General features: G+C 33.7%; 1 protein-coding gene across 18 annotated transcripts in view; it reads left to right on the plus strand.

Annotated features, from left to right (window-relative positions):
• Window positions 1-19,361, plus strand: part of LOC126848908 (ankyrin repeat and KH domain-containing protein 1) — a 39,985-nt gene that overhangs the window by 15,084 nt on the left and 5,540 nt on the right. For 4 of the 18 annotated variants that reach the window (XM_050590227.1, XM_050590233.1, XM_050590238.1 and 1 more), the window contains exons 8-25: window positions 10,585-11,229; window positions 11,451-11,610; window positions 11,685-12,274; window positions 12,878-13,039; window positions 13,133-13,340; window positions 13,419-13,829; window positions 13,921-14,259; window positions 14,346-14,504; window positions 14,875-15,240; window positions 15,388-15,542; window positions 15,622-15,797; window positions 15,884-16,016; window positions 16,097-16,833; window positions 17,041-17,346; window positions 17,465-17,659; window positions 17,738-17,885; window positions 17,994-18,201; window positions 18,290-19,164. In XM_050590227.1, coding sequence (XP_050446184.1) covers window positions 10,585-11,229; window positions 11,451-11,610; window positions 11,685-12,274; window positions 12,878-13,039; window positions 13,133-13,340; window positions 13,419-13,829; window positions 13,921-14,259; window positions 14,346-14,504; window positions 14,875-15,240; window positions 15,388-15,542; window positions 15,622-15,797; window positions 15,884-16,016; window positions 16,097-16,833; window positions 17,041-17,346; window positions 17,465-17,659; window positions 17,738-17,885; window positions 17,994-18,201; window positions 18,290-19,164 — 5,973 coding nt within the window. Of the gene's footprint in view, window positions 1-4,029; window positions 4,132-4,354; window positions 4,505-4,531; window positions 4,609-5,073; window positions 5,515-7,203; window positions 7,352-7,500; window positions 7,782-9,325; window positions 9,612-9,678; window positions 9,981-10,105; window positions 10,322-10,584; window positions 11,230-11,450; window positions 11,611-11,684; window positions 12,275-12,877; window positions 13,040-13,132; window positions 13,341-13,418; window positions 13,830-13,920; window positions 14,260-14,345; window positions 14,505-14,874; window positions 15,241-15,387; window positions 15,543-15,621; window positions 15,798-15,883; window positions 16,017-16,096; window positions 16,834-17,040; window positions 17,347-17,464; window positions 17,660-17,737; window positions 17,886-17,993; window positions 18,202-18,289; window positions 19,165-19,361 lie in introns of those variants that run through there. The other 14 variants (XR_007687323.1, XM_050590224.1, XM_050590226.1 and 11 more) reach the window with 12 other exon arrangements.

Below are 19,361 nucleotides of genomic sequence, written 5' to 3' on the forward strand. Positions count from 1 at the left end.
ACACACATGCATGGAGAGTCTTATTGTAACTTTTCTTTTCTCTCTGTCTCTTTCTCTCTTTCCCTTACATAGAATGTACATTATTGTATCGATAATATCGTCGACTTACGTAGTGTACGCGCTTGTTACGTCGAATCGATTGTAACGATCTGCACGTTATACGATCTATACGCGCGCGTGTACATGCGTGAGCATGCACGCATATGCTCCTATACTTCTAGGTACGTATTTGTATGAATTCCGTGCATATATGTTACACTCGTATACATGATATGTACGTAGTGTACATATATACATATATAAAAATATATTCACTAGCTGACAAAAACTATGAGATGACAATCCTGTGTCATTGTTGTTTCTATTAAACGTACAATATAATAATCATATAGCTGATAAAATACGAAATTTTCATGAACTAACAGGGTGTTTACTTCCTCGTGAGAAAACATAGACAAACCTAGAATATATACATATATTCTCAGGGATTTTTGTATCTGAAAAATTAAGAACTTGATGAAATTTTATTAGGATATGAAGTTTTCTAAAAAATTGTCTGATAATTTTGGTCTTACAGGATGTCTATTCTCTGGAAAAATATGGAAAATCTGGAATCCTCAGGGATTTTATGTGTACCAAATCGGGGGATTCTCATTTATTGATATTTGTAAAAAAAACTCTCTTTGATAATTGTGTTCTTATGTTGTAAGCAGTTGATGAATTCCAAGTTGTGAATTATGGATTTAAAAAAAATATATATATATATATATCTTAATAAAATATTTAATATGAAGTAATATTTGAAATTAAAAATGAAAATGTTATGCAAACTTGTTTATCTTATAAAAGTTATTCAGTTTTTTTCATATTGTACATTTGCAAATCTAGTGCTTAAAACTTCAGTGACTCTGTTTTTTCTTCATGTCAAGGAAAAAGCATTAGAAAACATATACAATAAAAAAAAACTTACTTTAGAAAGTTGCATAACAAAATCTTTAAAATATTTCTTTCTTGGAATTTTGAATAAAAATATTTGGGAGATCAGGGATTTTTTTTTACACGATTTGAGTAGATGTCCTGAATGCAATATATAATGTGTATACAAGAGAAATGACTTCTTTAGGTAAATTTTTAATAAAAATACTTGGGAGATCAGGGATTTTCTTTTTACAAAATTTGAGTAGACACCATGAGTATATGTATCTAGCATATAGCATGTATAAGAGAGAAAGGACTTTACGTGCATAAAACATTGTGAAGCATTTTTCAATTGTTTATAAGGCAATTCTTAATTCGCAATAAGCTTAAATAAAACATAACAACTGAAAATCAAATTTAATTGTTTTCAAATCATATAGTTCGAAAATGCGAACAAAACTAATTAGTTAATTAATCTATAGACTAATCAAGATTTGCAACCTTGGCTAAATGTCTGATCGTACATTGTGGCTACATTTGCTCTTCTATGCATCTCGTGAGCATAACCTAAAAGAAGATGTTGAAAATCGCTGATCTAAAATTATTTATTCCGACAAGAACCAAAGCCTATCTGGCCATATTTCAGGCTAGTCTCTTAGTTGAAACGCTTACCTCAATTAGCTTCCTCTTTCTTTTTCATTCCGACAACATAGTTATAATTACAACATATAAAAATTGTCATTAGTTTGACATTATTTCATTTAAATCATATTAATGCGGCTAATGTTGGACTAACAATAAGATTAATTAATCCCATTTGATTTCTTTTTTTCTTATTTATTTGTATTTTAGAAAAAATTATAATCTATAAAAACTAATCTAACAAAATAAACATTGAATGCTAATTTAATGTTAAAAATATTTTAACACATAAAATGAACGAATTTAAGGCATTAATGAGACGAATAAAAAAAAAGAACATGATTTCTTTTTTCTTTTTAATATTAATATTTGTTTTTTTAAACACATTTCTGTAGTCTAAAATCTTTTTTTTCTCTTTAATGGTTTTCAAGCTTTTTTTGAGATCACGATCGCATTTTTAATATTTTTATAAATCAACCTTTCCAAAATTCTATTGTAAATAAAAGAAAGACAGAAAAAATCATATTTAAATATAATCATATTAAAATAATATCATATATTTTCTTAAGATAGAAAAAGACGTGAAATTGCTAAATCAGGATAATTTAGCTCAAATTTTAACTGGATACAGAGCTGGACCTAAAACAGATTCTGTAACATTGTAATTTAAGTAATTTATTTATAGTTATTATCGAATAATTCTCTTGTAAAGGTTTACATATGTACTTATCTACATTCAAATGCAACATGTAGAAGAGGAAAGTCGAGTAGACGAATAGATCTGCAGATATATTTTAAAAATCATGATTTATAAAAATAGCTAATATCTAAAAATACAGCAAAATTTTATGGAATTAGATTTGTAAACAGGAAGAGAAAAACTAGCAATTATCGTCAATCGATATTAGCTTTAAAGATGATTCGCTATCGCGCCAATATATTGGGTCGCGTCTTCCCTTTTCCATTATACAAGAGAGTTTAACTCGTTGTTTCAATGTTGAGCCAGCTACCAAATGTCTTTCGTCTTGCTGGCGGCTAGGTGCGTAGATGGTTACTCTCGCGTAACGTTAGGAAGGAAGAAAAGAAAGGACGAATGTCAGTGGAAAATTCGCTCGCTGGGAAAGAAGAGTTATATAACCGAATATATGTATGTGTTAATAATATTGTCCGCCGTGGAAACCGAGTTGTCAACGTCGATCTCTCATTTTCGTTCATCTCTTTCGTCTCAATTTGTTGCGAGCTGCAATTTTCATTGCCCCCCTCTCTCTCTCTTTTCCATCTTTATCTTCTCTCTTTCATTTTTTTTTTCCTTCTAAAGTATAAGCATACGTATCTCGCAACAACTTGATCCTGATGTCTACGAGAGAGTATCGCGACGCGACCGCCAAGATGCAGCATTCGAATGCCATTCCCATTCTTCTTGGCATCTCTGCATGTTCCACGAGAGAAAGAGAAAGAGAAAGAGCAAGAGAGAGAATGGGGGAAAAGGGAAGGGGAAGGAGAGAGCGAGTAAATGAGACAGTGAGTGAGAGAATGAGTATGAGGGAGAAAGAGAAGGGAAGAGAATAAATGTGTGTATAATAAGTACGCGCGAGTGTCCGTTCTGTGCGTTACATAGAAGCACTGGTACATACTCGCTGTTTAAAGCTAGTATGCCCCGCATAAGCACGCGCGTGTGCACACATATTGCACACGTCCGTCCGGCGTGTATGAAACGCGCGCGCATAGCCACGCAGGAAGCCGTATACAAATATATTTAAATATCATGCCACGCACATACGTGTATATAGACGCAACACATGTACACATTATATGCGTGATGTGTACGCTTATATATTTGTCCTGCTATTACACGAGGGTGTCTACTTGTCCTCTCCCTTGAAAAACATAGAAAACCTGAAATTTTCTGCGATTTCTTTTGTACCTGCAAGAATAGAGGAATTTTCGTGGAATTTTATTGTGAATGTTTAAAATATAGTGATAAAAAAATGAAAATTTTATGCAAGTGAAACATGCTTAATATTTCATGAGGTTGTTTTTTTTTTTCCAGTACATTTGCAAATCTAGAATCTGAAATTTGAGGGGCTCTGTGTTTTTCGTCTGTATAAGCGAGAAACAATATACAATATACAAACGATATACAATGAGAACATTTTAGAAAATGCGTTAAAAAAACATTTTTTTTTATTGGGAATATATATATATATATATATTTTGAACAAAAATATCTGAAAGATCAGAAAGAATTTTTTTTTTACAAGATTCAAGTAGACATCCCGATATCTTGCACACGTTATTACCGTGTTATGTACATGATAGTGTGTATTTATATACACATATATTCGATGCCGTGAGTCGCGACATGCCTGCTACGTTTGTTCACATCTCAATTGGTGCGCTATCTAGCGGATTTCTTGTAATACGTCGTGCTCTCGCGAATATCCGCGAGTATTCGCGATGTCGATTAGCCCGTGTCTGTCGCGCGAGTCAACCTGTCAAGCTTATTAGTTAACTCTCTCGTATATACCGATCTCTCTGCGCTCGTCGCTTTCTGTGTATTCGTGGCATTGTGTACGTATTCATATATATATTTTCTCATATGTACATATTTATGTGTATGAGTGTGTGTGTGTATGTGTGTGTTGTGTATGCTGCTGCTAGTCAATGTATTCGCGGAGGCAATCGCGGATAGCAGAGCCACCATATTATTCCGTATCCTATCAACGACGTTCGCGCACGGAGTTCCTTGTTCATGCATACATACTTACGCTCCTCTGTGCATCAATGACGTGGAAATAATCACAATTTCAATCTCTCTACATCGCCTATCCATCCCTTGTCATCGCGCAAGTTACGAACGCGAACGTCCTCGCGCAGCGTCGGCCGATTATGTCGTGTGGCGAGGGGTGAAGAGAGAGCAAACAAATGGGAGTACGATGCGCAGGTATGCGGTGGAGAGTGTACGCAGAATCCGTCGTGGAAGTAGTATCGGTGTCGCGATCCGCTCCTCCGAGAAGAAACCGTCACGCGCTGAAGTCAAGTGTCAAAGTGCTGAAACGTTACTTAACGTCGCGCAGTACAACCTTAGCCACTTGCCTCTATATACAAAATTATACTTTATAGATATCGAAATATCTTTACGAATATCCTGTCATACTGAATGTGTATATGTGTGATGTGTGAGTGTGAGTGTGAGTGTGAGTGTGAGTGTGAGTGTGAGTGTGAGACAGAGAGACAAAATGAGTGTCTTCTATGGGGCATTTCTCGATTAATCTGTTGAATAACGATCAATTTTCGGGATCGCGACGTCCATTTTATGTGATTTTACATATCCCTTTGTTCGTCTATTATGATATAATAAAGTACAAGATTTTTAAAAATTCTCGTGACGAAAAACCGATATAAATAAATAAAGTGTAAAATTATATGTATATATATATATATATATATATATATATATAATTAACTTTGTTTCTTGCATTGCTATGTATTTTATCGAGATTTCGATTTTAGGTGGAGTGTTTCGCGATTGATCAAGTTGAATTGGACGAAGATCATCCTGAATCCTCGAAATTTTTATTGACTTCTGAGGATCCTGAGCGTTCCGTGGACCCTGAAACTCAAGCGCGTCTCGAGGCACTACTTGAGGCAGCTGGTATTGGAAAATTGTCATCGGGTGATGGGAAGCATTTGGCCGACCACGAGGTGCTTCGACGTTTAACATCTAGTGTTTCTTGTGCATTGGACGAGGCTGCGGCCGCATTAACACGTATGCGTAGTGACAATCCACGTACGCCGAACGAAAAGCGTTCTCTCGTCGAGGCGTGCACCGACGGAGACGTTGGTACCGTTCGGAAATTGTTGACAGAGGGCCGAAGCGTTCATGAAACTACTGAGGAAGGAGAAAGCTTACTCTCCTTAGCTTGCTCAGCTGGTTACTACGAACTTGCTCAGGTTTGAATCAAAACAGTCATATTCTTTCTCTTAAAAAAAAAGTTCTACTTCTGTATCAATCTTTATTGAACTGTGTGAAATAAAGTTTGAAAGATATTTTGTTCGAGTGCATGGCATCATTGTCATACATGTGGATAAATAATTTTTGATATACATGTTTAATATATTTTTTACAATATTAAATAAAATTTGATTATAGAATTGTCAAATTAATTTTGTATAAATTATTTTTAAAAAAAAGCATTAATGTATTCGTGCAAATAGTTGACCATATCATTTATATTAACAATTAATTTGAATGGCTGTAATATCACATTGGCACAGTAATTCTCATATTATACAAAAAATCAGTAGAGAAATATACATAATATAATTAAACTTAATATTTTACTTAATAGTTTCAAATTGTCTTATTTTATATATGTGTGTATTATTATATTACAGTTTAGATATTGCAAGAATATCATTGTTTAATAATGATACCTATATAGAGTGTTTGCTTCTTAAAAAAACCTGGAAAACCTTGAAATCTCAAGAATTTCTTTATACCTGGGAAAAATCAAGGAATTCTCATAGAGATCTAATAATTTTATTAAGAATCGGGGATTATTAAAAAAAAATTCTTTTTGATAAGTTTTTCTTATTGTAATGTGTCGATAAACCAAGTTGTGAATTATGTGTGTTTAAAATATATTATAAATATATATCTATCTCTCTGTTTATATTCAATGTTTTAACAAAATATTGAATAGACAGTATATCTTTTTTTATTAAGTAATATTTTTAATGACAAAAGAAATGAAAATATGGTTATCCAAAAATATGGTTTTGAAAAATATTTATTTTACAAAAACTATTCAGTTTTTTCCAGTACATTTGCCAGCATTTAAAACATAAATATGTTTTTTCTTTGCATGAATAAAAAACATTCAAAAATACATACACTAAAAAAACTTATTTTAGAAAGTTGCATAACAAAATCTTTAAAATCTTTTCTTTACCTGGAGTTTTGAATGAAAATACTTAAAAAATCAAGGATTTTTTTACAAGATTTGAGTAGACATCCTGTTTAAGCTACTGCTTTTTATTTTGAAAATAAATATAGTTTGACTTTATAAGCTATACATTCAAAATCTATATTTGTAATATATTTCTTTCTTTCTACTCTACAGTTATATTTTTGTGTTATAGGCTACAGGCTGTATAAAACTCGTAAATAAATTTTATTTAGCTAAAACTTTTTAATTACTTTAATTAAGGCTGCACTATTTCTTCATTGTAGCTATATTATGACTTAAATGTGAGAATTATTTTCCTTTCTTGAAATAAACGAAATAAGCCAGTTTTTTTAATGCTTTAATTTATATTTTAATATTGATTGATAAAATAGACTAAGAACTTTTTTATTATTTCAATAAATGTGTATATAACTTAATCTGCATGTACCCTACAATAAAAATAGATTTAAGATTTACAATTATTTCTTAATTCTCGTAAATTTCTTGAATCTATTTATAATATATTTTATCAATTTATATCATTAAATATGTGTTATGATATATAAAAGAACTAATTTTTTTTGATAAATTTTGCAACAAGAAATTGTTCAATTATAAAGTTAAACTTATTTGTAATTAATTTTGCAAGAATAAATGAAAAACTCATCTACTGCATGTTTTTATAAAATAGGTCCTCTTGGCGATGAATGCCAATGTAGAAGATCGTGGCATCAAAGGGGACTGTACCCCCTTAATGGAAGCCGCCAGTGCAGGACACGTAGATATCGTGAGTTTGTTGATCGCTCACGGAGCAGATGTCAACGCTCAGTCTACTTCAGGTAAAATTACTAGCATTAGTTATTTATTTTTTTATTATATTTGATTATTTTAATTATTTGTGCACTAAAGTTTTATTTGCAAATATTATCAAAATTTCGAATTTGTCGAGGATAATATTGTTACAAAATATATGTATTCGCAATTGAAGGTAATACACCTCTTATGTATGGATGCGCTGGTGGACATGAAGAGGTTGTACGCGTCTTATTAGAAGCGGGAGCTAATGTTGAAGATCATAATGAGAATGGTCATACACCTTTAATGGAAGCAGCGAGTGCTGGTCATGTTCAAGTTGCCAAGATCTTACTTGAACATGGTGCTGGCATCAATACTCATTCCAATGAATTTAAAGAATCGGCATTAACGTTAGCCTGCTATAAAGGACATTTAGAAATGGTTCGCTTTTTATTGGAAGCTGGTGCAGATCAGGTACCAATAATTGTTTTATTTTTTTGTGATTGTAATAAAATAATCATATTCAGAAAAACGATAATTGTATGTTAATAGGAAATTTGTTTTTCTTTTGTGGACAAAATTCTGATATGAAAGATTTTTTACAAATTTCGGAAGATACACGAATAATTAAAAAAAAAAAAAAAAATGCAACTTTTTGGTTTTCTAAATACCATAATAGTAATGTATCTTTTTTTGTCCATGTCTTAAGTCTGTATCAGAAGACTATACATTGAACATTGAGATTGAAGTTCCAAAATTGAAATTTGACCAAACAAGATAATGAAATTTTAGTTCCTTTTTTTCTGATTAGTCAAATTTTAATCTTTAATTTTCAATACATACAGGTTTTAATGTAACATCAGAATGAGGATTATTATGATATTGGCTATATTTCTAAGGATACAATATAAATATTGAATTGATACTACGAATATTAAAAAGTTTTTTAGCACATTCCACTTGGCATTTTCAAATCCGTTTGATTGAACAATCATGATAAAAAAGTCTTTATTCTAATTGCTTAATCAGATAAATAGATACATGCCTATTGAAAGAGAAAAGTATTTGGACATTTGTGAGCAATGATTAAAACCGCGTTTCAAATAGCATTTATTGTATCAAATAAAAGTGCAAAGAATTAAATATACCTAAGATTTACTTTCTCTGTTTTCTAATACAAATCTGTTTTCCAAAAACAGATTTCTAAAATTTAATCGTTTTTGAATATAATCAAAGATTAAATAAATGAATAAATAAGGAATTTTTAGCAAAAATTCAAAATTCAAAAAGAGAAATTTTTTATACACACATGTATATTTTATAAAGAATTATTCAAAAACTATACTTGTGCGTGTTGGATGAAGTCCTTATGATAAATTTTAATTTACAATTATTATTTAATATTATTTGCCTACTTCAAAGAATACTAATTTTGTTCATGAAATGGTGGGAAATTTTATTCTTTAGAGAGATCTTGCTGAGTATGTCAAGCAAAGTTTGCTCGCTTAACATATAGTCCAGCTACTAACTGGTTAGGACCATTATTTTTTTGGAGTCATATACTATATTTATATATTAAAAGTGTAATAAGCTATAAGATCTGAATACCTCAATGATAAGAACAGTTGCTCGAAAAGTAAAAAACTCGGATTTGAGTCTCAATTTATTCATTCGCATCTGACATGTTTTTCTAGTATACAAATATTGTTTTCTAACAATTATTTATTAGGCTGAAAAATATGTAAAATGTCTACAGATATTTTAATGCCTCTGCTAGACGGCGTTTAAATTCACCACCCATGTATACATATAACCGTTGTTCTGTCTTTGTTATTTATTGAAAGTTGAACAAAAATAGAACAGATAGTGCTTTTGAACACTATCCTATGGATGGTGTACAAATCTAGCCTCGTATCATCTTCCATTATATACATACTCTTATTTATTACTTGTTTAATTATTTAAATTAAAATTAATTAATTAAATTATTTAAATTAGTACTTCTGCGAATTTTTCAGGAGCATAAAACTGATGAGATGCATACAGCCCTCATGGAAGCATCGATGGATGGTCATGTGGAAGTTGCTCGTTTACTTTTAGATTCAGGTGCCCAAGTAAATATGCCGACGGACAGCTTTGAATCACCATTAACATTAGCTGCTTGTGGAGGTCATGTGGACTTGGCTATGCTTCTAATCGAGCGTGGAGCAAACATCGAAGAAGTTAATGATGAAGGTTACACACCGTTAATGGAAGCAGCGCGTGAAGGTCACGAAGAGATGGTCGCTTTACTTTTGAGTCAAGGCATGTTAGATGAATTATTAAATAATAAATATTATTGGATATAAATAAATATAAAATTAATAAATAGGTGCAAACATCAATGCCCAAACTGAGGAAACTCAAGAAACGGCGCTTACCTTGGCCTGTTGTGGCGGTTTTCTGGAAGTTGCCGATTTTTTAATTAAAGCGGGAGCAGATATAGAATTGGGTGCATCGACGCCTTTGATGGAGGCCGCGCAAGAGGGACACTTAGATCTTGTGCGATATTTATTGGAATCTGCAGCGGATGTTCATGCTCAGACCCAAACGGGGGATACAGCTTTGACATATGCCTGCGAGAATGGTCATACTGACGTTGCTGATCTTTTACTACAATTTGGCGCTGATTTAGTATGTTTTTTTTATAATTATGGACTTACAATTTTTTTTTATTTTGATATTTTTTTAAAGTGTAGTTTTTCTTTGTCTTTATATTGAAATACGAATTATCTATATTAATTTATTCTGCATTATAGGAGCATGAATCAGAGGGAGGTAGAACTCCCCTGATGAAGGCTTGTAGAGCAGGTCATCTGTGTACAGTTCAATTCCTCATTTCGAAGCGTGCTGATGTTAATCGACAAACAACAAACAATGATCATACTCCTCTTTCATTGGCATGCGCTGGTGGTCATCTCGCAGTAGTTGAACTGCTTCTAGCACAATCTGCAAATCCATTTCATAAATTAAAGGTATGTTGTATTTGAAATATATAAGTAAAAATCTATATTTTCCATTTATTATATACATATACTCAAATATATGTTTACAAAAGATTAATGTAATATTATTACGATCGACACATTATTATTAATATTGTACTATATTAATAATATTATACCATTATATATTATACTAATCTTTTAATTTGTTTTGTATAATATTAATGAAGTATTTCAATATTTTGTATATAACTTTCATCGATATGTAATTTTAAGTATTTTAACTATTATAGGATAACTCTACTATGCTGATAGAAGCGGCAAAAGGTGGTCACACTTCTGTTGTTCAACTTTTGTTGGATTATCCTCATAGCATTATGATGGGTGCCCCCCATAATGCTGCATCTGCGCCAATGTTATTACCACAGCAACAACAACAGCAGCAACAACAACAACAACAGCAGCAGCAGCAGCAGCAGCAGCAGCAGCAGCAGCAGCAGCAGCAGCAGCAGCAGCAGCAGCATATAAGTCATCAGCAGCATGTACCTCATCCTCAACAAACTTCTACGCAATCGCAGCATCAACAACAACAACAGACCACTGAACAACAAACGCAAAATCTTCAACTTAAACATAATACACAAAAGTCATTATTAAGAAAGAATCGATCAGTGACTATGATGCCCGATATGAGCCTTACTTCTGCCGAAGCGCAACAGGTTCGTTCGCAACCTGCAGGAGAACCAGCTGCTATCACCAAGGACGATACTAATATTCTCGATAAAGGCAGTGGAGGGTTCACAAGTTTGTCAGAACCTAATATCAGTCTTAGTCCGACACCAACAGCATCGACACAAGGAGTAAATGTAACCGAAAGTCAGAAAAATACTAGACAAGAGCAAATCCTTCATAAACAACTAATACTTGAGGAATTACAAGTATGTTCTATATACTATTGCGTATTCTTTCGATAAAATTCCATGATATCCACACAAAAATTTTAAATTCTTTGATTGACGATGCAAAAAAAAAGAAAGAAAGAAAGAAAGAGAAAAAAAACACTTGAAAGAATATGTGATACAATACATTTTACAGCTTTATTATATTTTATATTTTATTATTGTCTTTCTTTTTTTTAAATTATATAATTAATCTGCAGAGGGTAGAGCGAGATTTGCACATTAAGGGTGCAGGACATTTATTTTCTGGTCCGCGAAGTTCCATTGTAAATCAATCCCAGCAACAAGATCCTAGCGAGACTGAGGCATTACTACCAGGCGTGCTAAATATTGATTTACCAGGTCAATCAACATCTCATGGTACTTTTTTAACTTTATTTGTTTGTTAGAGATACAAATATTTTCAATCATATTTTTTGTCATTTTTTTTAAAGGCTTAGTTTGCAGTACAACCGGTATGACCGGCAATTCGTTGATGTACCAAGGAACTAGCGATGGAGGATTGGTGTGCAGTGCTTACATAGATAGTAAGCTAATGGGAATGCAAGGTGCACACTATTCGAAGATGTCTGTAACTCCTACCGCAATGGAAACGTTCCCCACAGATTCTTTTCCTTCCTCGCCTCCGTTGTCTCTTGCATCGTTGCCTATTACGACTGCTACTATGTCATTGATTACTACTTCCTCGATAACCACGCCGAGTTCATCTAGCATTTCTACTTCTCCGACCATCATAGCTGTTTCTCAATCGCCTATTACTGCAAGCAGCGACGTTAGCCAAAATACTGCTATAAGCGATCGTCCAAAGGCCAAACCTGTGTCCAAGAAAGAAGGAAAGAACATACGAAAAGCCACGTCCGGTATGGGGATGGCGAAATTGCAGCAGACACAGGCCACCATAATGGCCGGGCTTCAACAGCAGTATCAGCAAAAGCAACGACAGCATCCTTCTTATCAAGTGCAACAAGTTCAACAGTTGCAGCAACTCAATCAACAATTGCAACTCCAACTGGATCAAGTGCAGGTAGATTTTTACTCTTATCTTTATATTTTATTGTAATTTGATAAATTTTTAAGTGTGGCAGATTATATATATTAGATAATAATAATTTAAAACTTATTTCCTTATTGCAGTAATATTGAATTATGACGTCAGATGCGAAAAATTGTCTAAACTTTTTTGTGTCGTATATCGAAATAAATTTGTTTTTTAAAATGTTATTTATTTGTTTTGATAATATGGATGGCAAAATATGCCAAAAACAAATGGATTTTTTTTATTTTGCATTAGTAAATGTATATATGATTTTTATCTGCACGAATCTTGTTTTTAGCAAAAATAGCTTTTCTAATAATTGATTGAATTTTAAATTTTAGTTACACGATTATTTATTACTCCAAGAATCTTAAAAAAGTGAATCTTATTTTATTTTATTGAATACAAGTGTATATGATAAATAATATAAAAAAAGCACTTTTAATAATAATTTATTTTCTCAAAAGTACATGTAATTTCTCACTTCTAATATCATTCAATATGATATTAATGAGAGATTTATACATATAAGGTATTTTTTTTTTTTAATGGATATATATATATATATATATATATTTTTTTTTGTATAAGATACAACAATCCCAGCAGCCTCAAACGCAACCACAACAATCTCACCAACAACCTCATTCACAACAGCAAACGAATGTAATCGGTAATAATACGAATAGTATTTTAATGCCCACTCAATTGATGTCGCACTTGCATTCTACGCATCATCATTTGCATAGCCAGGTATGTATTCTTAAATCATTACTTGTCGTCATTTTCGTTTACATTAAAAAACATTTAATATACACTAAGAAAAAATATACATTTTTGACATAGCAATCAGCTCAAGAAATTCTTTCCGAGCAAACGGATCCTGATGTACGAAAGTACAAAGAAAACGCTTGCGCATTTCTTACTGGGGCTCAAAAATCTAAAACTTTCTCCACTAATGAAAGAGTGTTGAAATTCGAGGATAACCCAGATCTTCCACTTGACGATGCGTTTGAAATTTTTCGCTCCCTCAATTTTGATGATGCAGTTGATAGTAAATATGTTTTTAAACTTGAAAAATAATAAAATTTATTAATAAAATTAATTTTGTGTTCAATTTTTTTTTATATAGCAATAGAAGATCAAGAAAAATTTGAGTTAAAAAGATTGGATATGTCGAATAACAAAGAACAACAACAGCAGCAGCAGCAGCAACATTTGCAAACTCAAATAGTACAGCAAAGTGGAAGTTCCCATGTAACTCAAGAATATTTCACTAATCCTGTGCTGTCAGTACCGTCGGTCTCTTTACCTACGCTACCATCGCTGCAAGTAACCAGTGCTGGTGTCCAGATAGAAGCCGATATATCAGCGGGCTTACAATTAACAAATGCGCAATCGTTGCAAAATCCAGCGATAAAGAATCGTCTGAGAGCTTTCGAGGAAGGTTTTCGCCAGGGTAGCATACATTTTCGCGAATGTATGCAACATATTAACAGTGATACCTTTCAGCCTCAATTATTACTTCAATCCTCTCAAATAAGTATGTTTATGAAATGTCTTTAACACAAATAATGTTGCTGAATTTTTGCTATAACGATTTTTAATTTGCCTCAATTTTCTTACTACTCCAGCGTTTCCTACGCAAACATTACCAGCCGTCAGTGGAACAACGGGAATAATAGACAGTATACCGCCTCATCAGTCAAGCAGTTATGCACAATCTACAACTTGTACCACTAATCAAGTTCAAGTCGCTACCCAAACTCAAGCACCTGCTACTACAACCTCTTCAAACATTGCCGCCGTTGATAAGAAACAAATGTACACTGCGCCGATTACCGGTAAGAATAAGAAGACCAGATATCCTCTCCTGTCTCAACAGCAACAATCTTGCCAGCAACAACAAACTGCCAGTGCTCAACAGACTTCCAATTTTCCGACGCAAAATTATCAACTAGATCCGGCGACAGGTAAGAACTATATGATATACTATAATTTTTGTAACCTATAGTACAACCAATTGATCAATACATAATAATACAATATATTCCAACAGTCGGAGGATACACGACTAACCAAGTTCCACCTGCTCCATTCTCATGTATGGATGTTGATTCAGAAACTGACAGTAATCGTGACACAGCATTGACCCTAGCTTGTGCCGGAGGGCATGAAGAGCTTGTTGAACTTCTTCTTCTTCGTAAAGCAGCTATAGGTAAGAAAAATAATTGTAATAAAAAGAATTATAATGTATTGTAATTGTAAATGTAATTTGAAGAAGCAATGTGAAGATTTGATCATACAGATAAATTTGTGATAAGTTATAAAGATGTAAAATCTGCCATATTTCTTGTTGGCAATTAATATTTAATCTATCATTGTTTCTTCTAAATAATTTAATATACGAAAAATATTTATTATATAGAAATATATAAATATAGAATTTTTAATAATTATTAAACGCAACATAATATAGAGTAAAGATATCCAATATATAATATAAAGAAAGAGAAAAAGATATACATATTCTTGTCACGTTATCAAGTTTTTATAAAATTAATAAGCTGACATATAATTTATCGCAGAACATAGAGATAAGAAAGGATTTACTCCACTCATTTTGGCTGCAACAGCGGGTCACCAGAAAGTAGTCGATATTCTACTTAATCATGGTGCTGACATTGAAGCACAATCTGAACGTACCAAGGATACACCATTGTCTCTTGCGTGTAGCGGAGGTAGATACGAAGTAGTCGAGCACTTGCTTAATCGCGGTGCAAATAAAGAACATCGTAATGTTTCTGACTATACACCTTTGAGTCTCGCGGCATCTGGTGGATATGTGAATATAATAAAGCTGCTACTCGCTTCTGGTGCTGAAATTAATTCTCGTACCGGCTCGAAATTGGGTATATCTCCACTTATGCTTGCTGCTATGAATGGGCATACTGGTAAGAAATTGATTAATTAAAATTCAAAATTGTTTAATCAGTAATCTCAGTTTGTATTTGTATGTGTATAAAAGAAATTCTATGTATATATATATATATAATTTTAATATTAAAAAAATATGTTAAATATAAGTGATTTTATTATAGCGGCAGTTAAATTACTGTTGGATATGGGTAGTGATATTAATGCACAAATCGAGACAAACCGTAACACAGCATTGACACTCGCGTGCTTCCAAGGAAGACATGAAGTTGTTAGTCTTCTTCTTGATCGAAAAGCCAATGTTGAACATCGAGCTAAGGTAGCATATTTAATGTTAAAATGAAACGTATAATGTATATGACTCCTTTAATATCATTTTTTCTTTTTTTTTTATAAAGACTGGTCTAACACCGCTAATGGAAGCTGCTAGTGGTGGATACGTTGAGGTTGGCCGTGTGTTACTTAGCAAAGGTGCGGATGTTAACGCAACACCTGTCCCATCATCTCGCGACACTGCCCTAACTATTGCCGCTGATAAAGGTCACTGCCGTTTCGTAGAACTCTTATTGACAAGGTAACTTTTTTTATGCGTTTATTCCATGTTATCGAATTTTTTTTATAGAAACGCAGTCTTGATAACTTTTTCATTTTGTTTTTCAGAGGAACTCAAGTCGAAGTAAAAAATAAAAAGGGTAACAGCCCATTATGGTTAGCTGCAAATGGCGGTCATCTTAGTGTCGTAGATCTGTTGCATCATGCGGGTGCAGATATCGACTCGCAGGATAATCGTAAGGTAAAGACGTGCACAAATTTCATTACTAAGAGATCTTATGTTTTTCCTAATCTTGGACAATCATTTTCTGTAACGATTAGGTTTCTTGTTTGATGGCCGCTTTTCGAAAAGGTCACATTAAAGTTGTTAAATGGATGGTGAATCATGTAACGCAATTCCCAAGTGACCAGGAGATGACGAGGTATATAGCAACTGTTAGTGACAAGGAACTCTTGGAGAAGTGTCAAGAATGCGTGAAAGTAATAAGAGCGGCTAAAGAGACACAAGCTGCTAAGGCGAACAAAAACGCTACCATATTGCTAGAAGAACTCGATATGGAAAAAACGAGAGAGGAATCAAGAAAGGCAGCCGCTGCGCGAAGACGGGAAAGAAAGAAAAAAAAGAAGCTCGAGAAGAAGGAGGAGAAACGTAAACTTCACGAAGAGTATAAGAAGAACGAAACAGCTTTCGAGGACAAAGAGGAAAACGGAAAGAAATCGGGCGATGAGGAATGCGATCGGGTGGATGACAGTGAACACGAGGGTGGTGATGAGAGAATGGAGAGCGTGCCATCACCCATGAACAGAAGTCCAGAGGATCCTGATAGAGAGGAAGGTGATAGTGGAATAGATGCAAATAGTCAAGGAAGTTGTAGTAGCAATGATGTAAAGGCAAGAGAAAAAAAGAAGGATAAGAAGAAAAAAAAGAATAATACTCCTAATAACAATGATAAGAATACATCTCCGCAGTGTTCACCCAAAACACTTCTTACACAAAATAACAATTTATCTCAAAACACAGCAACATCGACCAAGTCCCAAAATAATACTTCGGAAAAGTGAGTAAAATCTTTCTTTATTTCCTGTTTGTTAATTTTTATTTTTTATAATTTGAAGATTCTCAGAACTAGTAATATCGAAAGAGAAATTTGTTAGAAGTTTGTCAGAAATTTGTTAGAAAACACATTTTGCATGCAGATATTAAATATTAAATATTTTTATTTTTCATAGTGTATTGGTTGTTACGTAATTTATGATTTTTATAGGCGAATTATGACTAATATTGCCAGTGCAGTATCTGTATCCACAACTTCAGTTATGACTAGGACATCCTCTACCATCAGTTCTGATCGAAAATTGAAAGGTCAATTGGTTTTCGAATCCTCTAGGCATCCTGCTGACAGGGAAGATTTCGAAGCGACTGGTAATGAAACTTATGTTCCTGGGAAAGGAAAAAAATTCAATAATAATCAATATGATGGAGATACTCTAAATACATTAACCAAGATAAGTAACACTAGTCCTAAACAAGGCGGAAAACGCGAGGAAGGATGGAAGGAAGTTGTACGAAAGTAAGATATACTATGTCCTTAGAAGTATTTGTGCAGATTTTCGTATAATTAAAAAAAAAATAATTTTATTTTTATAAATAAAGACGTGTTTTTTAATACATACATCATAATTTTCTAGGGGACAATCGGATGATTCGGGAAGATTTATGAATTCGCCATTCCGTTCCAAAAAGGTATCCGTTCCGCCGAACGCTATTAGTCGAGTGATAGGCAGAGGTGGCAGTAATATAAATGCTATTCGTGTTGCAACGGGCGCGCATATTGAAGTAGAAAAGCAAAGTAAATGCCAAGGAGAAAGAATCATCACGATTAAGTAAGTATTGAACATTATGTTTTATACACATGTATAAAAGATTATCAATTTCTAAATTATCATATCTATTATTTTTAGGGGATCGTCTGAAGCTACAAAACACGCTCATACATTGATATCAATACTTATCAAAGACCCTGAGGCGGATATATTGCAAATGCTTTCAAAAGCAAAGCTTAATGTCATAACAACTTCTTCGTGGGATAAATCTGTTTCCACAGTGGCGGTAAGCATATAAAACGAATCGGTAAGCTTTAACACAATATAATTATAAAATAATTTAATAAATTGATATAATAAAACGATTTAATAAGTTGATTGTTTTCTCATTTAGGCATGTAAAACGAAAGTTGGATCTGTAAATAAACCATCTAATCTAACATCCAGTACTACTAATAATCAAGTTAATAAACCAGGATATTCTTCAGGCGTATCTACTGTAAGCCAATTGGTTCCTCTTCGTTCATCGTCCACTATTAAGCTTGCTAGTGCTTTCTCTACTTCTTTACCACGTGCGACAGCACCTAGACTCGTAGCCGCAGGTAAATTAAATACGAAAAAATATGATATTTTTATATCAAATATTTTGTATAGGTTATATCACAAATAATCACAAACATATGCACGTAGCAGAAAAGCGCGCGCAAGCTGTAGCCGCGCAAATGGCCTCTTCGTCAAACACCAAGACGACGATGTCGTACACAAGTGCAATCATGACTGCTGGTAGAACAGGAACCAAGATCGTTGCGACTAACACGACGCAGACGTTTGCGGCAAAGCTGTCCGAAATCACTGCCTCGACCCATAGCTCCACAACGGTCATGCAATCCACTCACGCCGCACCTGTGAATAAGCAACAGAAGCCTGGTGCTCAAGTCGTGACAGTTATGTCGGCCGCAGCGACTGTTCATACAACCAACAACCAGCAGCAACAGCAGTCTGTAATCAGTACGTCGCCGAAACACTGCCGATCACTGCCTACTTTGTCTGCCCCACCGACAATTAGCGGTTACCCTGGAAAGTCGAATTACCCGCCTGGAACGAGCGTGATTTCATCAGCTACAAATACCGGGGCGATGACAAACTGCTCGGAAAGTTCGATCGTATCAACGTCAACCAACTCCATTCGAATGACATCTTCACCACCTGTATCGTCGCAGACGCAAACATTGCCGCCACCATCGCCAGCACAGCAGCAACAACAAACTGTTCGTAGCACAACACCAATTGTTATGCAAGAACAGCAACAACATCAGCAGCAGCAGCAGCAGCAGCAGCAACAACAACAGCAGCAGCAGCAGCAGCAGCAACTACCTAGTAGCACACCTCTCGAGTATTCTTTATTTAACGATACCTTTACCAAAGTTACGCAACAGTCGATGTGGGGCGGAAGGGAGAACGAAACTCAGAAAGGTATGAATTTCGCGACTGTTGCGGGCGGTGGTGTATCGTCAAATACGGGTTCCAACTCGTCTGCAGCTAAGTTTGACAGTTCTCCACCTCAGGTATGTTTAATATTTTTTAAGCAGTCTTATTTTTTATTTAAAAAAATGAGATTAGGTCAATAATTAAAATCTAAAAAAAAAAAATTGTCCTTTAACGGAAAAATTAAAAATGTTTTGTACGAGTCATAACATACTCGTATTTAATTATTTACTCATAAGTCACCTACTTATAATTATATACATATAAATATACATAC

The sequence above is a fragment of the Cataglyphis hispanica genome, chromosome 4 (genome assembly GCF_021464435.1).
Source record: "Cataglyphis hispanica isolate Lineage 1 chromosome 4, ULB_Chis1_1.0, whole genome shotgun sequence".
In the NCBI taxonomy this organism is placed as follows: Eukaryota; Metazoa; Arthropoda; class Insecta; order Hymenoptera; family Formicidae; genus Cataglyphis; species Cataglyphis hispanica.